Below are 20,238 nucleotides of genomic sequence, written 5' to 3'. Positions count from 1 at the left end.
ACTCATGTGCTCTGTGATCCTCAGCAGCACCACCCTGTCTGCCCTGCCCAGCAGCTGGTCTCAGCCAGTGGCAATACACTCACACTCAGTGCTTTGCTACAATTGCTAAGAACTTTATTCCACAGCCCTTGATAGCTCAGCAATAACAAGCATCACCTTCCCATCCCATAAACCTCCTTCATCCTTTTTTCCTGGGAAGCTGTGCCCTCCAAGGTGAAAAGGCTTAAAACACAGCATCACTCAAGAGCTTCAATACAAGATTTGTTCTCATCACTACATTTCAACACTAAATGAAGCTTGTGACCTTTCTAGTTGAGTCATTGTTCTTTCCACGTTCTGTTTCACTCTAGGAATATCCTTCATTTTATGCATACGTTTCAATGAGATTTTAAAAACAGAACTCACGTTTATTCATACAGACATTAGGAATTTTTAAGAATTTCTAAGATGTCCTCTGTCCAGCTTCATTTTCTTCCAAAAAGCAAAAATTATTTTTCTTTTCCTGTGTAGCACTATCACACAGTGGACTAGGAAGTAGCAAGGCTTTTATTTTTATCAAGACCAAGCCCATTTAATGAATGTTCTCTATAAATTGAAGAAAGAAATAGATAAAACTGTTTCTTTTGGACTGAAATGATGAAAATTTAAGTAATTCAGTTTTAAGCTGCAGAGATAAGCAGGTAAAAACAAGCTGTGCTGGTTTTGGCTGGGGTAGAGTTAATTCTCTTCCCAGTGGCTGGCATGGGCTGTGTTTTGGGTTTGTGCTGAACACAGGGCTGATAATGGGGAGATGTTTTTGTCATTGCTGAGAAGGGGTTGCACAGAGCCAAGGCCTTTTCTGCTTTTCATCCTGCCACAGTGGGGAAGAGACTGGGGGTGCTTGGGAGGATGGGAGGGGACACAGACAGGACAAGTGACCCAAACAGAGCACAGGGATATTCCAGACCATGTGGCATCATGCTCAGTGTGTAAAGTAGGGGGAAGAAGGAGGAAAAGGAGGAAAATTTGGAGTGATGGTGTTTATCTTCCCAAGTTACTGTGATGGGGCCCTGCTCTCATGGAGATGGCTGAACCATGGGAAGCAGTGAATTCATTCCTTGCTTTGCTTTGCTTGTGGGCTTGGCTTTTGCTTTCTGTATTGAACTGTCTTCATCTCAGCCTGTGAGTTTTCTCACTTTTACTGATCCAATTCTCTCCCTGATCCCACTGATGGGGGAGCAGCTGCCTGGGGCTTGGCTGCTGACTGAACTTAAACCACAACAGAAGCATTCACTTTGAATTGAAAGAGTTACAATATCTAATCCATAACTTTACTATAGATAAAATCCAACTTCTCTAATTTTTCAGAAAGAGCCTCAGAAAGGAACAAGAACTATCATCAACTATCACGTTCTAAGTGGCTGAGGCCAGCCTTTCTGGCTCTCCAGGCATCAGCAATGAACACTGCACTGGTTCAAGCCTGCAGAGGAACTTCATTCTTGTTTCTCAGTCATCTGGGACAGATAGATATTTAAAAATCATGCATTTCTTTTATATAACTCAGCAAGTAAATGACATTTACAATACAATAAATCCATCACTAATGGACATGCTTGATCAAGGGATGCACTTTTCTGTGCTATATCTTGTTTGCCTCAATTTTTAAAGAGAGATATGTCAATCTCTTTTCATACTTCTTGCTATTAAGGAGAAAACCGCATGATTAGATTTTCATTTATCTTGAAATATTGTAACCATTCTCAAACTTTACCACAGTCTACTTCTGCCTTTTTTTAAAATTGCTTTTTAGAATTGGATCAACCCTACCATTTTGAAAGCTTCTTCAATGAAACAGCCAGCTAAGGCCAAAAACTGCATTGTATGCAAATTATACACAGTCTAAAACCTGCTTCTGCAAGTTTCATCTGAACTCTCAAAAGGTTTCCAAAATTCAGAGTATTTATATAATTACCTTTTGTACTGCTTGACTAGACAAGAGAAGGGAAATAACTTGTGATCAGTTGTGTTCTCTGTGATTTGATCTCATCTTTCCTCGGCCCTTCATTCCTGGTCTTTCCTACACAGGAAAGATGATGTGTGATGTTTGCCAATAAATTAGTTATAGTCTACTGAACCCTGAGGTAAGATAAGTTTAAATACTTTTAAAAACCCAAAAAATCAACACAGCACATGCATCTGAAGCATAAAAAGGAAAAAAAAAAACCAAAACCAAAACAAACCACCAAACCTGCAGCAACACTAAACTAATTAAAAAAACAATATATTGAACAGATAAATCAATCTTGGTAAACATACTTCTCTTTCTGTGACACATACAGCTAGTGATATTATTGTTTTGCTGTGAGGTAAACATGATGAATATAAAAATCTATCTTATAGCTTTGCTTTAGAAGCCACATAATGTGTTAGCACAGCTGGGGTATCTGTATCTTTTAGACAGCCAGCAAGAATGCTATAATATAATCTACAAACTTCCTAAATGAGCTCCACTAAACCATCCTGTGCTTCCAGCTTTGCACATTTCTCTGCATTTGCCATGCAGTATCTTTTATTTGGAGCATGGAAGCCACTGTGGGCACCTTGAGACCACAGGGCCAATCAGAAAGTTCATGCTGCACCTGAACTTCAAGTAATGGACTGCCCTGATATTTACTTTGTCAGGGCAAATGATCCATCCTGGTGCCACAATATAAACTTGAAGCTGGATGAGATTAATGATCAAAACATTACTCCAAGTCAACAGTGGGAACTGGCATCCCACTGCCTTCTCCATGGCACCAAGGATTAACTTCTAGCCCTGAACATCTTCTGAGGGACCTCCTTACATCAGGCACATCCAGAAGAGACTTTTGACATGACCTTTGTGCTTCCAGCTCAGGTACACTATGGCTGGCATTTCTGACCACACACCTGGGGAAGATGCAAGTGAACAGCATTCTCCCATCTGCACTGACTCCTCAGCAATGGGACTGTAGCATTCCACTGTTCACCCATTAATGGGTGTACAACACACACAAAGAAAGATGCATGAGGCTCCTTCTTGCTCAGAAAAAATGGAGTTCAGCTTTCTCAGCACAGTGACTCGGTCTGCAGGATACTCTCACCATCCAACCAGCATAGCAACAGGCATTTCTCTGCAGCAACGCAATCTTTTCAACAAATGTTCACTTCTTGTTAGCAGTTTTCTTATGAAATCTGAAGTTCTGGCAATTCAGACTCTCCATGTAAATACTGAGAATGGAACATTGGCTAAAAATTGATCTCAAAATGACAGCGAGCCTTTCCTCAGGGTATAATCACCCCAGTAATGCTGTTTCCATCTGGAGCGACTTCCACAAGCCCCAGGCATGTGCATTACTTGTGGTTTTCAAATAGAGCTGCTAATAACTGCATTTATGAAAACTGTGCCCTTCACTTACTGCATCTTCCATAGAAGAGACATTACAAAGTCTGCTCATGGTCTATCCAGTTCATTAAAAGGGTGTTTAAATTGGAACACAGTTCACTGAATCAAGACCTTTACGTGCTAGCCTTGCACTTCAACTTCTAACAAAGACAATTTTGTTAAAGCCTGTCAGAAAACTCAATTCAAAGGCTTTCTGCAGTCCCTGGGAAAGAGAGTCTGTTGTCTCCAACACAGCAAAACCTGGCCTGTAGCTGGAAAATGAAGAGTCAGAATGGCAGTTCATGCTTTAGTCTGACTGGGGAGTGAGACAGTGCCTCCCAGGAGGAGAAACTGCAAAGGAAGAAAATTGTCAGTATTTCAATCTCCAGTATAGAAGAGAAGCTACCTACATCAGGCATCAAATACCACAGAAGGATGAACTGGCAAATGTACCAGGACAGGACACTAAACAGTACAGAATTGTTTACTGTACATCAAAACAGAATCAGTAAAAGAAACCAAAATCCACAAGGACGATACTCCAATCAAAATATACACACACACACACACACAAAAATCCGCTGTGTTTTGCTACAGTTCAATAAATTGCAAAATTCTTTTATAGAAAAAGGTAAAGGAAAAGCAATATAAAAGAGCTTCTCCTGTAAGAGACCCTACATTCCCATGGTTGTCAACCATGCCAGTATTACTGCTGTCAATAATCAGTCACCTTTTGGGATGACGAGCTTTCTTTTGAGAAACTCTTACACACAAATGCCAACAGCACAACATAAGAGATCTGTGCTCTGTTTAAGACTGTCAGATGCAAATTATCCAAATCAACATTTTCTCAATACATTACTTTATCATCAGATACAGATTGGACAAATATTCTAAGTTAAGATAGAAAAAACCAGATTGATTCACTCTCGCACTAAATAGTTCCAGTAAATGATATGAATAAAGCAAAACAAACAATGCAAAAATTCCACCACAACCTGGACATTTTTGTTTTTCAATTCACTTCAATTAAAAAAAAAAAAACAGCTTAAAAATAAGGCACTAGGCACCTTTCCATTTTTAATAATTTTAACAGAACATGAACAGGCTAAGTCTATGCATTAGCTATTGCTTCAGACATAGTATTTTATCTAGCATATTTTCCTTTTGTTTAGTATTGCACTTTTCCAGTTCTGTAATTCCTGACAGTATGGCAACTGGAGATTTGTAAGGGATGTCAGATTTATATAAGATGTGGCAAAGGAAAAAAAACCATCACTTGACCATTCTTCCTACAGAGTGAAGAGGCTCAAAGCTAACTCTGCCATTCGATTTAGAAAGCAAAGTTTGGAAGGCTTCTCTGAATGTCAACACTGATGCATTACAGGGATGTTTATCTTCCCATCACTGCAGACATACAGCAAAACCTGAAGAGGATATTTTTCCATCTCTGCTGCAATGAGAACTGTGGAACAGCAGAAACATGAATTACAAGATTCATGTAGTTCTTGCAGACAATTTATGAAAACGGTATTTTTTAGCTGCTGCAGATGAGCTGCCTTTAAATTTTTGTTTTTGCTAATTTGTTTTGGATTTAAACCTCTGTCTGACAGGTGCTGGATATTTCAAGCTGATGCTATGGAGTGGGAATGCTACATTTTTGCAGTTTACTTCCACACCACGCCACAACATTTCTGTTCTGTCTGCGTGCCAACACGAGCACCTTTACACCCTTTGCAAGCTGAGCTGGATCAAGGACTCCCCACAGACAGCTGCATGAGCACGCCAAATGGATCTGGCTTCTATAAGCAGGGCAAACAGCAGCGCTGAGCTAGCTCAAAACAGGAGTGGGGCAGGGGGGAAGCTGCTGGAAGCAAGGGGGAGCTGAAAAGCAGAGTGCCTGGGAGGAGCAAAACAGAGAGAACACTGCTGCCTGTCCTGCTGTCCACAACCATTACCTGTGCACAGGCACACAGGGGGCTCCGGGGCTGCCTGTCCTCAGAGCCCTCTCAGCACCCCTGAGGGACACCAGGGACAAGGACACGCAGAGTGGCAGGACAGAAGCTGCCTGACTTGGAGGCTTGGTTCTTCTGCACCTTTAAAACGAGACTACACAACTCAACTACCACTACAACTCAACTACAACACTACACTGAGTCCAGAGGAGGGCCAGAGGGATGGAGCATCTCTCCTATGAGACACTTGGGCTTGCTCAGCCTGGAAAAGAAAAGGCCTTGGGATGGCCTTAGAGCAGCCTTCCAGTACCCAAAGGCACCTACAGGAGACAGGGAGAGGACAGGCCCTTGTCCTTCTGACAAGGACAAGGGAATGGCTTCAAACTGAGGGTGGGTCAGTTTAAATTAGATATGGGGAATTAATTCTTTACTACAAGGGTGGTGAGGCACTGGAAAAGGCTGCCCAGAGAAGCTGTGGATGCCCCATCCTTGGAAGAGCTGAAGGCCAGGCTGGATGGGGCTTTGAGCAAACTGGTGCTGTGGAAGGTGTCCCTTCTCATGGCAGATGATTTTAAAAGTCACTTCCAATCCAAACCATTCTATGGCCCTAAACAAACACTAACTAACATCTTCCCCACCAAGTTATTCTCCTTAAACACTTCTTCTCTTTTGGAGGAGACCCACTTGCTGTGCTGAGAAAGCAGAAACAAGAAAGGCAGCATACTTATGTCCCTAATGCATTTAGGGTCAGATAATCATGGTGTATTAAGAGCATCAGAAAAAAACCCAGCAGAATTGCCCAGTTGAGTGGTTTACTGAGCCACCACGCCCAGATCCTGTATCAGAAATAATCCAACTGGAAATAATACAAGTAGGAGAAGCCCACAACAGTAAAACAGATTGAGTGGTCTGGGTGAGGGGTGTTGTTCCTCTTCCCCAGGAGCCCATGAGTGCTCTCCCAGGGATTCCTCTGGTATTAATGGTAAAGCAGGAACACTGCTCTACAAAACAAAGTATGTTTCTGTTAAATATTCTTAGTAATATGAATCTCCCTTTCTTCTTTCAAGCCAAATCTACACACATAGGATTATTTTATCTCTTATTACAGAATTAAGGAGAGAGCTGCATGTTCTTAAATTCACAGAGGAGAGGGAAGACATGCATAATCAGCAGTTGCCCTCCACTAGGAGAGGGCACTTCTTGCTTTTCAGGAAAGCCCTGAGTCTCAATAGAGTTTTTATTAAAATATATACATAGAACCAATGGCTTTTCACAGCATGATGATCTGAACACACATTTCTACGCGTCCAAAGTGACCCTTTCCTTAGAAAGGGCACCCAAGTGTTAGGCAGAACTCCTTCCATGCACTTTCTCACTTTTGTGTCCAATCTTTGATGCCACTGCAGCTAGATAAGAAAGGGTATTAGGGAATGTGTCAGCCTAGTGTTGGTATGTCTTCAGTCTGCAGACAAAATAAGTTAAAGAACCAGAACTTTAAAATAAACATATAATGGTAAAGGAACATCATGGAGGTTAACACGCACTGGGATAAAAGCAGCAGCAGTTATAAAACATTTGAGTTTCCAAAACTGATCTTTTTCATGTAGTTTAAAGTTTCTTTGAATACTATAGAGTGTACAGTATAAAAGCATTTAAGGAACATTAAGAAGTGACAGAATTAATAAATACATGTAGGGCAGAAAATGGACTTCCTACAGGAAAGCTGTTGGGGTTTGATGTTAGGCTACGAATAGATCTACTAAATATACACTGCTGAAAAGTTTCCACATGTAAAGCCAAAGTGACTTACAGAATATCAGAAATCTTAACTTCCTCATCAGCAATACTCAGTTTTAAAATAAATGCCCATGCATTTTAGGAAATAAATAAAAAATATTATGCTCCGCAATAAAGAAACATCAGCTTGGAGAATAAAACAAGGAAAAAAACCAAACAATTATTTCTGACATGCAAAAGCATTCTCATCAATGAACATGTTAAGGCATCAGAGTCAAGATTATTTTTTTAAGCTAATAAAATATATTTTTAAAGCATATTTTAAAAGCCAAAAATTATAATGAATGCTGCTTGCAACATTATGCTTTTGGTAACATTAAGTAGTACATTATGGTTGCTAGATAAATTATAGATAAAAGTTCTGTCTGTTTCTTAGAAATTAACAGCTGTGAAGCCATTCTTAAAAAATTATGATTGCTGGGATTAGATTGCAAACAGTATTTTGACAAGTTCTCAGTACAGAATAAATTCTTGCAAATATCATATAAGATAAAACATGTTCAAAACCCTGTTCAAACTGCCCCTCCTTTACAGCAATGCTAACTGGCCAAGCTATCAGTAAAAACTTTGGTGCTTAAAGTTTAAGGCTGTGAAGTCTTCTTTAATTGTAGACATGAATTGTAGAGTTTAAAATGAAAACATATTGTTCACATAAAACCTTTAGCATGTGACAAACCTGTTGGAAAATATATTGCCCAAGCTATTATAAAGTCAAGAGGAGAAGTCTGACCATTTATATTGCTTCCTTACTTCCACATATCCATGTCACTTAATACCTTACTGCAATGCAGGAAAATTCTTAAGCTGCTGAACAGGGGGTCGTGAGAATAAGCCTAATTAATTCCCCAAATTCCCACACAGAATGAATGATTAAAAAAATCAGAATGAACAGGAAGATAAGAAACAGAGTAAAATGAGGTGTTCATCCTTCAGACAAGGATGAGATTGGAATAAGAACATGAAATAATCAAGATATAAGCAAGATCAATGCACCTCACTACACTAACATGGACTTGTGCTGGCTGCAGTCAATCAGTGATCACCATCAAGGCTCCTTGTAAGGACCCAACCAGACCTTTGTCACCTGATGCAAACATGCAGGATTATTTGATAAAGTTTCTTTTAAAGAAGAAAACCACTTCCTTGTTTCCAGTAAATATGAATGTTAAGAACTGAGCATCAGTGTCTCACACACACCTCACTGTGAGTCGAGCAGCCTCTCTGTTCTTGGCTTAAGAGCAAAATCATAACTGTGTACCTCTGATTACCTGCAGTCCCTGTGTGCATCTCACCACACACATACACACCAGTCAGCTTTGATTTAGAAATTATGCACCCCTGGGAAATATTACCAAAACAAATGCCTCCCAAAGAGGCACAAGGCATCTCTCAACCACAAGATCTAGGCATATAAGAATCAGAGAAAAGGGGACATAGGACAGATGAAGTGTGCTCAAGGACAACAGATTTCAAAGAATTCTAATTATTTTTAAAGTAGGCCAACCCCCAGGACATATCCATTTCATCCAGAAAAATTAATCCAGCCTGCTCCCTGCCATCCTCTTTTCCCAAGGCCCCTCAGGCATACACAAAGATTAAAAGCTACATGAACTATCCTGGCAGTCTGCTCCCTTTTATCACAACAGCTTGACAACTCCCCTGTCATCACCAGTCTTGGTAGAAGATAATAATGGGAGCAAAACTTGTTAACTCCCTGAGAGGTGACTGATGTGCCTATTCATGCAAAAGGTAAGCCTGCTCTCCAAGACAGAAACTCTGCATCTTGCAGAGATTTCTCCCCCACTGTTTCTCTACACAAAATAATGGGGATAACTTTGACACTTTGCACACCTACTCGCTGCTCTGTCAATGAGCACTCGAGGGTCTCATCATCCACTGCCAAAGCTGGGCCAGAGTAACCATTCACCCAAGTCTGGCATCAAAGTCTTGTCCCAGACTTGATTCCAGTGTCATGGACAGCTGCTCTCGCTGAGGATGATTTTCAGATGATTTGATGGATGACATTATGCCTGGAACTGCTCAAAGAGCTTCACAGGCTCACTGGCAGGTTAACAATTATTGGTCTTTCTTAGCCCAAACTTTCCTGTAGTGTTTACATAAATAAAAAATTAAGCAAGTCTTTAAGTAAACCCAAGGAGGTACAGAAGACTCATTAAGATCACACATATGCATCCAAGGAACTAATTCAAACTCTTACTTCAGGCACCCAGGGCTGAAATCCCTCCACAGAGAGTAGTCGAGAGCATCACTTTACTAATTTGGGTAAACTAATGCTGTAGGAGTACCTTACTTGCATTGACTGAAATATCAGAATTTGGAGCTGAAGCTCTCCAAAAAGCCATCCAAAAGGCAGCAGGAGATTCTTACACTCACCAACAAGAGTTGAGGCACAGGAAACCCATGCAGCATCGTTCTGCATTTGAGGGCTCTTGGCTAAGAACTCTGCAATTAGAAGTGAGTGATACATTTCCTATGGCTAGAATCTCATCTTCCATCAAAAGAAGCAAACAACAAAACCCCACCTACTGCACTTTTCTATCTCTGCTGTTTACTGAGACACTGCTCTCATGCTGTCACTACTGCAGGTCCTGGCTCTGTACAGGCAGAACATACTGCATAGAGGGGAGGGAAATTAGGGTGGAAACCATGGAAGGGGTGAGGAAAAACCAATATATTTCATAGCTGTGGTTTAAAGCTTCTCCTAGACATTGAAATGTTAGAATAACACTGTGGGAGATGGAATAGCAGAGCCAGAGCAGGGGAAGCACTCCAATAAAAGCAATATATTACAAGCCTTGAAGAGCTGACTTCAAGGCCTCATTTAACTGAGAGTGTAGCAGAACTTGTTTCAAGACTAAAGCGTGCAGAGAACAATTAATTTCCTCTGAAGACCCCATTATCTTAATGCTTTCTTTCTTGATCCTCTTTCCTCAACTGGAAAAAAAAGGGATTTTTTTTTAAGATGTAGCTTCATTGCTTTTTTGAGGTTTTGCTTCAAAATGTTATTACAGATGAGACATTTTCTACAGCAAATTTAAAATGGTAAATAATTCTCTGCCATAGCTAGAATTCTTAATAAACAACTCAAAAGAAAGACAATGCTTCAAAATCTCAAAACCACAAAGGCAGGAATAAAATGGGATGCTATGCTTTGGCCCTTTGTTCTTTTATTAATGCTCAAAAAGAAAATGTTTTACTGCAGGTTAAAACCAAAGCAAATTTTAATCCCCAAACTGTGGCAAAAATGCTTGAATATGAAAAAGACTGTACTTGATTTCATTGAAAACACTGTATTTTTTTTTCCTAAAACACAGTATTTAAAATAATACCTTTCTGCCTTATTAAAAAGAACAACTCAAGTCAGAACAGTTCTTGCTGAGCCATTTTCATTGCCAATTTCTTAAAAGACAATAAAAATAAGTACGAAACTTTGTGGGCTGAGCACCATCTGCTCATGCTGTAATTCCATTAACAATTATATTTAGAGACTGTCACCTGCAAAGCAAGTTTTCCACACGTAAACTGGTATATTGTTTTTACCTTTTACCTTCCTTCAATTCCTGCTGCTGCTCAGAGGTTCCCACATCAGTGCTGACTGCTCTATTTGCAACTGAACATTCACCAAGGAAGTCAAAGGAAAATACATTGTAGCCTAGGAAAGCAAGAGCAATTCTAAAAAATGTTACTGCATTCAGGGATTAGAATGAGGGATACAAGAAAACACCGTAAGAGAAATTTAAAATAAGTACAGGCCACCACAGAGCAGCAAACAATTAGTTTATTATTATAGAGAGAAAAAATAAAAGAGCAATTTGTTCCTTTGCAAAGAGGCATGTTTATGCAGGGAGAAACAGGCTTAATGCCTGATTAATACAATTATTTTTAAAGCATCATCTCCTAATTACAAAAGTGGTCATTTTTGTTTCAGTAATAATGTCTGCACGCAGCCTGGTAAGAAAATTATTTTATTTTCACATGGGAAATCCATGGATTTTCAGAAAATAGGAATTTTGTGCTATAAAACACACGTGGAAGGAAAGCAGCAACCTATTTCAAAAACAGCTTACATAGTGTTGATTTTTTTCAAATTTCAGAACTGCGAATTCAAATGATATTCCAATGAATAAGCAAACATTTTAAAATTATTTGATCCCAAGCAAGGGGAACACAAGGATGCTTGTTTGAAAAACAAAGGTAGAACACAAGTATCAGCTTTCTCCTCCGTATCTTTGCACAGCTATTAACAACAAAATACTTTTCCCACAAAAGCACATATCTTCCCCAAAACTCCTTCACAGAGGAGGAGGCTATAATTAAACTGATAAATCCTAATCTGCCACAAAGCACAATCTTAAACCATTTAAGTTTATAGAAACCCACTGAGTTTATTTTTTTCTTCTACAACCTGTATTAAGTGAAAAGCCAGAAAAGCTCCAAATCCAAGCCTAAACAGCAGCACAGGTTGTGAGGACATGCATGCTGCTGGGTGCTAACTACTCCCCTTTGTCTGGGACATCTTCCTTCCTCAACACACCACCTGAGCATTGTAGCAATGGTGGGGGGGAACCTCACTCATCGAAACTGTGTCTAACCTAGTGCACTGTGAGGCAGAGGTGCACTGCTAAAGACAGATTCAAGCAGGATGAATTCCCTTGGATTCACAAAAACATGAAAGAAAACTGATGGAGGAGGTGGCCTTTTGACCAGCATGAGCTCTGCTGCAGTTGAAGCTGACCTGAACTGGGGGGGACAAAAAAATGATTTCTTTAAAATACATTGTCAAAAGGCAATGCAGAAATGACATCAGCCTGTTACAGGAGGAGCATGGTGACCTCACAGCCAGGGATACTGACAAGGTGGAGAGGTTTAAGGCTTCCTTTGCCTCTGCCTTCAACACTGATGATGGACTACCCTGGCTATGAAGACATTAAACTGCCATTGACCCTGAAGATCTGAGGAATCTGCTGCTCCACCTGGATCCATATAAATATATGGGGTCTGATGGGATTTATCCAAGAATGTCATCACAAAGCCTCTCTGGGTGATTTTTGAAAGGACCTGGGAATGTGTAGATACCCCAGTTGACTAGAAGTTGCTTAACAATGTTCCAATTGTCAGAAAGGGCAATAAGGAGGACCCTAGAAACACAGGGCACAGGCCTGTCAGTCTCATTTCAGTGACTGGTAAAGTTGTGGAGATTATTCTGGGCGGTATTGAAGAATGCCTGAAAGACAACACAGTCATTGGTCACTGCAAGCACAACTGCATGAGGGGAGCAAAACCCTGCTTACCAAATCCGATTTCCTTTTATGACAAGGTAACCCAAGCAGTTGATCAAGGGAAGCCAGTCAATGTAATCTTTTAGGATTTTACTAAAGCTTTTGATACCATCTCTCAGCATCCACCTGGACAAAACATCCACCACACAGCTGGAAAAGCACCAGTGGTGACAAGACCTGAGGGAATGGCCTGAAGCTGTGTCAGGGGAGGTTTAGGTTGGATATAGGAAAGTGTTTTTCACCCAGAGGGTGGCTGGGCACTGGAACAGGCTCCCCAGAGGAGCGGTCACAGCACCAGCCTGACAGTTCAAGAAGAGTTTGGACAACGCTCTCAGGTACATGGTCTGGCTTTCAGGGATAGTGCTGTGCAGGGCTGGGAGTTGGACTTGATCATCCTTGGGTGTCCCTTCCAACTCAGAATACTCTGTGATGAATCACAGAGTATGCTGCTAATTCTAATGTTGCTAATTTTAAACTAATCATCCAGAGCAGACATTTGTTTTCCATACTTAGATAGTAAATCAAGAAATTAAATATAACTGTTGCCAGACTTAAAGTCCTCTCAGATTATATGGCCTAGTTACTGTAAAAAGCATCCTCCCAGCCCCCCCCCCAAGGTAGAAGTCAAACCTATTAATGTAACAGCTTATCCTGCCCTATTTCCACTTGGCAGTCTCCCGTAATGCTGATTTAATATCTGACAAAAATAGGACAAAGACGCTGTCATTTTTGATTAGAGAACGTCAGCTCAATACAAGCAATTTTAACTCTGCTGAGCTTGGGTTAGGGAAGGTGAATGCTGCTTGGCTATGTGGAGAAAAATCTACGTATCTGCTTCTGGATAATGCTGCCCTCCTGATGACCCAATGAGTCTTTCACAATAATGAAATTTACTAGCATCAGAATTTTTACTACTTCAGCTTAGCCATCCATATTCACTACCTTTAAAACTGAGAGTTAACTATTACCTAGAATTTCACTTAAAAGAGGAATTTATTACATGTTATTTTCAATGCCCCACTATTTGGCCCCTAAGCAGCACAAATTACCACTTCTGTTTTGGTTTTTTTTTCTCCCAAAAGCACAAATTACAGACTACCCAGTCGATGGTGTTGATCCCAATTTTTGTGGTGTTACTCACAGTTTATTCATTAGGTACTGCAACAGATTAGTAGTTTTACCTGTGTGATCCCCAAAACAGATACAACTGCTATGTTTTTGTTGCATTATCTTACCTAAGTGTGCAGAGTCACCTTTCATCCTATGCTGAGGATGCTGCCAGAGGTTCCCTGGATACCCTAGATCACTCTTCTCCTGCAACGGGATTCTTGAAAAGCAAATGCCAGTCTTAGGTTAAAATCTTTGATTTTTCAGCTCTTCAGTTCTTTTACATTATTCACAAATGGCAACACCTGGGGCTAAAACAGGACAAAAGGAATCTTGTCACCTACATAAAAATGGTGCAAAACTGCCCTTGGAAGTGGAGTGGACAAATATATAATTAACAGTCTTGAGATAATGAGTTCTTTACCTAACTTAATACAATGGGTTTTGAATGACAAGAGAGTTCAAGAAATTTTAAATATAATTTATATATGTATACTAAATTGTAGGTATGATATAGGCTTTCTTTTTTCCCCATTTCTTTACATTATTTGCTCTGTGGTCATTGATTCTGCAACATAACTGGAAGCACTTGTCAAATTATATCCCTTTGAATATAACAGGGATTGGGGTTTTTATACTCTCCCAAGGGTGAGTATATATCTCCCAAGGGTGATAGATTTTTACAAGCTTTTTCAAAGCAAATTTAGACAAAAGCACATATTTAAAAAATTATAATTTAATATCTCAAAATATTTTGCCTATTAATGTTGCTAGCAACACAAAAGATTGCTGTCAGAAGTGATGGTTACTTTCTACAACAGCAATACTTTGGCTATAGCAAGCTCACTTCCTCACTGTGCACAGTCTCCAGACCAAACTTGTGGAGCATGAAAAGTTTGCCAAGGTGTTAATTTCTGGTGAATGTCACACAAGAAGTGGTGACTTATTACAGCTCTGATTGTAGAAGGCAGTGTGGCTATATCTAGCCCTGCACCTGAATAGAGCTTTTCAAACCCAGCTGATGAATGATTGTGTGCAGTTCAGCTTTCAGATAATGCCAGAGTAGCAGAACTGATGCAGTGTCCTTTGTGTTGGTGTCACTCAATTACAGAAAGGCAAACTAGTTTAAAAAGTGACCTATGTATAGATAACTAAACATAACAATTGGAGAGAGATTATTTTGTCATTTAATCACTTATGTACCACCACACATCACATTCTTACCAAGTTCAGAAAACTCAAATCCCTTCACTACTGAACACTACTGCCCCTTTTACATCTGATTTTTTTATCTTATTGCAATTCCTGTCTTTCCTCCAGTAATGATATCAACTGCAAATTGCTGTGTCTCAGTTTCTGTTCTAAGCACACTTACTCCTTAAGGAAAAGTGAACAATTTCCTCTGGGATTTCCACACAAAGAATCTAATTTAAACCACAATAACAATTGAAGTTCAGTCTGCAACTTGTCATTAAGATCTCAGTGACAATCAAGCCAAGGTATACAGGATATTAGCGGTTCTTAAAGTGAGGAAGAAGGGGTGTCACCAAAAAGCTCAGAAAACGTCCATTCAGCTTTTATTTCTTCTTATTTTTCTAAAGCTTTTGCCTCCACATCATAAATTCTCCACCTTCTATTGGCCATGTGGGAATTGTAATGTTTAAACTTGGCAGTTGGTGAAGGCCCACAGCCCCAGCTGCAAGATCATCATCTGGTTTCCTGAACCAGAGGGATGTGCTGGAATTGCCACCTGACCAGGGCACTCAGCAAAGCCTCCTGTCCCCATCCAAGGGCAAGCACACTTCCCTCACCCTGGCATGGCTGCCGTGACAGCTGGCAGCAAGGACAGTTAGCTGTCCTGGTAGGGAAATGGGAGTATAAATGTCTAAGGCTGGCAGACTGACCTGACAAGCTCCTGTTAAGCACATCTGGTACCCAAGACAGGCACACTTTCAGGGGGGGAAGGAGGAAGGGACAGTTGTTGTCCAACTGCTCATGCACACTTTGAAAAAACCCTTGCAACGTGGTCCAGAAAGTCTGAGAACTGATAAACAAATAAGACCTAAACAAAATCCCAGTAAAATCACGTCACTTACAGACACAAAATTAAATGCCTTCAATATATGGCAAGTCCATTGGTGGCTCAAGTGTCGTGGTTATGGAAAATGCTGAATTTACTGTAATGCTTCAAATCTGAAGCACCAGGTTCCCAGATATAAGGCCAAGCAGCCTGTGCCAAATTTTCAGGAAGCTCTCCTCATTACACCTGTGAACAGGACAGACTATGGAATTTATTTTGTGGGTTTAGCAGTCTCATCACTACATTTCTGCCTTGGGCAAGGTCAGGCACACATTTCCAGTGAATCTTTTTCCACCTTACTAATCTCCCTCTGGACCCTAGGAACACACTGGACACTCTTCCTTACTGCCCTTCATATAGACAAATGAACAGGGTCATTTGTAATTGGTCAGATTTGGAGAGACAAAGTTGACCTACAGTACATTTACTCCTTTAAATAAGCTTTCAACTTTTCAGTAACAAATCTTTCTTTACTGTTTCAGCCCATTGGTTCTGCCTGCTGTTCTACCTACTCCTTGACAACAGCAGCTTTAAGGCTGTACCTCTGAGGCTGATCATTAGCAACACATCTCGCTGGAGAACAACAAATACTGTAGCTGGGATCCCTACAGCAATCTTGTTACCATGAATGGCCTCAGTGGTGTGATTGGAACATGGTGTGTCTCCTGAGGTGTCTTGCACAGGGCCAGGAGCTGGAATTGATGATCCTGAAGGGTCCTCTCCAACTTAGCATATTCTGTGATTCTATGATTCTCAGTGATTTCCTGCTGGCTCCAGAACTGTGAGCCTTTGATCCAGAAGACCAGAAGATATGAGAAAGCATCCAAAAGACAACACAGTAATCAGATCAATGATTCTACCTCATTTTTCCTCACAGCCTTGCAATCCCTACTATTGGATAGCAGGTATCCTTACTTACACAAAAGCAGATGTGCACTTAAGACTCTGAGAACAGACCTTGATATATTTTCATTGTTTCGATTTGATTTGGATTGGAAACTGAAAGTTCTTAAGGATCAGAGTTAGTCTTTAGCAATTTCTGATAATGCAAATGAATACTTATACTCTCACTCCAAATCCCACAAGCACTTTTTCCTAAAATGGATTCCTGGGGAAGCTTCAAGTGAGGTTACCCAGAGAACAGTTCTGTCCTCCCAGCTTCTGCATATACATCAGTAACAGTGCCTTTCTTTCCGATAGAAGACTATCTCCAACTATGTGTAATACTGTTAGTACCACTTGGTTGTCATTTCCTTCCTACTTCTCCACTTTCATTTTTGTTTTGAAAACTCTCTGTACATTAATCATTTTTACTTTCTGAAAGACCTCTGAAATCTTTTAAACCAGTAAAAATACCCCACAATATTTTAAAGGATATTTTTTAAAGGTTCATATTTATAACACAGAAAGATTTTCTGTATTGCCTATTGTCTGCTGCTGTGGGCAGGAAAATATTGAAGCTTATAAACATAAAAAAGAACAACACAGCAAATCTTTTAATCTTTGCATCTTTAATGCTTTGGTGTCACTAAAAAGTGCCCAGAGTTACACTGCAGAGAGGAAAACAATACTGCCTGAAGTTAGCTAAAAAAGCTAAATTCTATTTTAAGCTGGTACTGTCTGACAAGGAATTTCATATTTGTTGGTTAGAGCTTTTAGCGCAAGAAAAGGGAGGAGGGTGTTGTACAGGATGAAGGTTTATCTGTCATCTTTAGCTTAACAAACTTTTGGGCAACTGACAGCAGAGCAAACACACACATTTCCACGACTGAACAAAGAGCACAGCACTGCATTTCTGAGAAGCAGCTTAGATTGAACTCCTATTCCCTTATGCTGAAGCTGTACCAAGGCACACGCTGTTCTCAGGTGCTGCAGGGAGCACACTCCAAATACAAGCTCAGCTCAGCTGCTCCTAACACAATGCAGGGTATGCAGGTCCTAACCTCTGGATGTATTCCTGGGCTCTGACAGCTACCCACTAATATGCCAGAGCCCTACAAGCAGGAAACAGTCATTACTGTTTACTTCATAACCCTTACCTGAGCAGCTTCTGAGGTGGAAAGCACTCCAACCCCAAACATGAATTCAGTAATAACAATAATGTTCCACAGAAAATGATGAAGCAGCATGTGTTACTCTCATATACGTCACAAAGGCAAGTAAACAGCTGATCTAGTTAATTAATCAGATATTGTTTAGATTTCATCTCTGACAGTGTTTACTTAATATAATTGTATTTGTTCTCAACAAAGACTGAATTATTTCCTGAGATGGCTGTCATATTTCCTCCTCGGGTCAAGACCAGGTAATCAAGACAGAATGCTGCTTTATCAGGGGCAGGAGCATTAAAACTCTTGTAATTCCTTTACTGGTACACAAAACAGCTAAAAAAGACTTCTGAATTAGACCTCACATGTGAATGGAAGTGGGTACAAGGGTTCAGCTCAAAAGTCTCCCAGCAAAAGTCTTTAGGCTCATGAGAAAGGACAGCATGATGCATTACAGCACTTGAATAAATTGACACAGCACACACACACCAGGGCTCCAATACTTCGGTAGTCACCCCAGAATAAGCATCTGAAGATGGTCACTGCACTACACAGCAATGCAAACACATTTTTTTCCCCCTGAGATGGTCCCTTTGAATGTCTGTTCACAGTCCTTTCCTGAGCAGGAAAGGTAATTGACCGGTTTTCATGCAAAATGTCTACTGCCTGATATTTTCTTTAGAGGTATACAAATAAATTCCTAAAGATTTTTCCACACACAGAAAAATCCCACGTTGTGTCTAGAAGAACAGATTACAGAAACGTCACCACTTAATAAACTGCTTATCTACAAAAAAAACTGCTATGGCCTATTATTTCAGCAGTAACTGCCAAGATACAGCAAACTGGAGCAGCTTCAGAAGCCATAGCATCTACTGAAGGAATCCAAAGTCATTTCCAGGCTTCAAAAACAAGAATTATGTCAACTCACTTGCTTTACACAATTATCCAAAGCAGCCCATTGAGAGGTCCAAGATCATTAGCAAACATATAATAAAAGATCCCTTTTTAAGATAATCACTGGAAAATTTTATGACTTTACCAAGATTATTTTAATCTTGGCTAATCTTACTTCAAGCAGATCTCCTTAAGTCCAGTTATGTTCCTGAGCTCTAAAACATCTGGTGAAAACGGAAGAATTACTTTGACTCCTTTTAAGACCCTGGTGTCAAAGGGTCAGATTATTTTCACCTACTACAAGGCCACGGCAAGACTCATACTGCAGATTTGTTCGTCTGACCTCGTGAAGCATTTCTGGAAGTTAGTTGAAGCGCTGCCTGCCTCGCATATCACCTGTGCTCCCACCATTTCGGAATGGGAGACCTGCACCAGCAGCTAGGTATTAAATACAGCGCCTTTTGGCTTTCCGTGCGCTGCTCTTAAATGAACTGATCTGCTGCTTCTCCTTGACCAAACCTGTCCTTTGGTTAGTAAAGCGTCGGGAAGCCGATCCGCGGCAGCTAGGTGAGTTGGCGAGGGAACACCTGCACCTTTGTTGAAGCTTAGGGAGACCTTTGCGGGACTCTTACGCAGGGGACACAGGCGCGGTTAGTTAGTGATGGAAAACCCCCAAGGGGAAGACGATCCCACGCGTTTCGGGTGCCCAGGGCCCCGGCGACGGGGAGATCCCGGGGACGGAAGGTCCCCGGCGGGACGCTGCCCGCACCACCGCGCCGGTGGCGGACACCGGCGGCGCGCTGCGGGCGGGCGGGGGGGCTGCGGCCGCTCAGAGGCGGGCGGGGCGGCGCGGACCGGACCTCGGCCGGGCTCGGCCGCCCGGCCCCCTCGGAACACGGCGCCCCCGGACCCCGCCGCGGGCAGCCCCAGGGCGCGCCGCCGCCCGGGCAGGGACGCCGGCTCCGGGGGCCGGATGGGGCCGGCCCCGCCGCTCCGCACTCCCCTCTCGGGCCTGCAAGGCTCCGCAGGCCGCAGCCCGGGCAGCCGCCCCCCGCCCGCCCGCAGCCGCCGCCGGTCACATCCCGGGCGGCGGCCCCGCCACCCGCTCCGTCGCGCCCGCCCCAGAGCCCGGCGCGGCCGCGCACTCACCCGCGTCCGTCCCGGGAGATCCGGCTCCTCGGCGCGGGGCGACAGCGAGGACCAGAGCAGCAGCAGCCCCAAGAAGCTGCCCGCCAGCAGCACGGCGCGCAGCAGGAAGCCCAGCTTCAGCCGCATCCTCCCGCCCGCCCTCTCTCTCCCGCCGCCGAGCACGCAGCGCCCGGCCCCGCGCACCGGCCGCCTTCCGCCCCCCGCGGCACCGCACGGCACGGCCCCGCCGCCGCCGCTCCCCCGCCTCCCCCGGCCGCCGCTGCTCTCCGGCAGCCGCCCGCCTGCGGAGGCTGTCCTCTCGCCGCCGCGGCACGTACAAACTTTTTTTTTTTTTTTTTTTTTCTTCCTCCCCCGTCTTTTTTTCTCCCACCCCCGCGCCGCCCCGGTAGGCTGCGGGCTGCGCGCTTGCTTCCCCGCCGGGCGCAGCAGCCGGGGTGATGCGGAGCAGGAAGTGGCCGCCGCGGGAGCCGCGCGGTTCCACGTGGCCGCCCCGCACCGGGGCGGGAGCGCCTCGCCCCGG

General features: G+C 42.4%; 1 protein-coding gene across 2 annotated transcripts in view; it reads right to left on the bottom strand.

Annotated features, from left to right (window-relative positions):
* GALNT7 (polypeptide N-acetylgalactosaminyltransferase 7) overlaps nucleotides 1-19,892 on the bottom strand; it is a 70,638-nt gene extending 50,746 nt beyond the window's left edge. The window contains exon 1 of one of the 2 annotated variants that reach the window (XM_018926633.3): nucleotides 19,719-19,892. In XM_018926633.3, the coding sequence (XP_018782178.1) occupies nucleotides 19,719-19,844 (126 nt within the window). In that variant the 5' untranslated portion in view covers nucleotides 19,845-19,892. The remainder of the gene's footprint in view (nucleotides 1-19,718) is intronic. The other variant, XM_009101150.4, reaches the window with a different exon arrangement.
* Between the last annotated feature and the right edge of the window lie 346 nt (nucleotides 19,893-20,238).

This window comes from Serinus canaria, chromosome 4, assembly GCF_022539315.1.
Source record: "Serinus canaria isolate serCan28SL12 chromosome 4, serCan2020, whole genome shotgun sequence".
Taxonomy (NCBI): Eukaryota; Metazoa; Chordata; class Aves; order Passeriformes; family Fringillidae; genus Serinus; species Serinus canaria.
The sequence above is the reverse complement of the archived record's forward strand: the minus strand, read 5'-3'. Positions and strand labels throughout refer to the sequence as shown.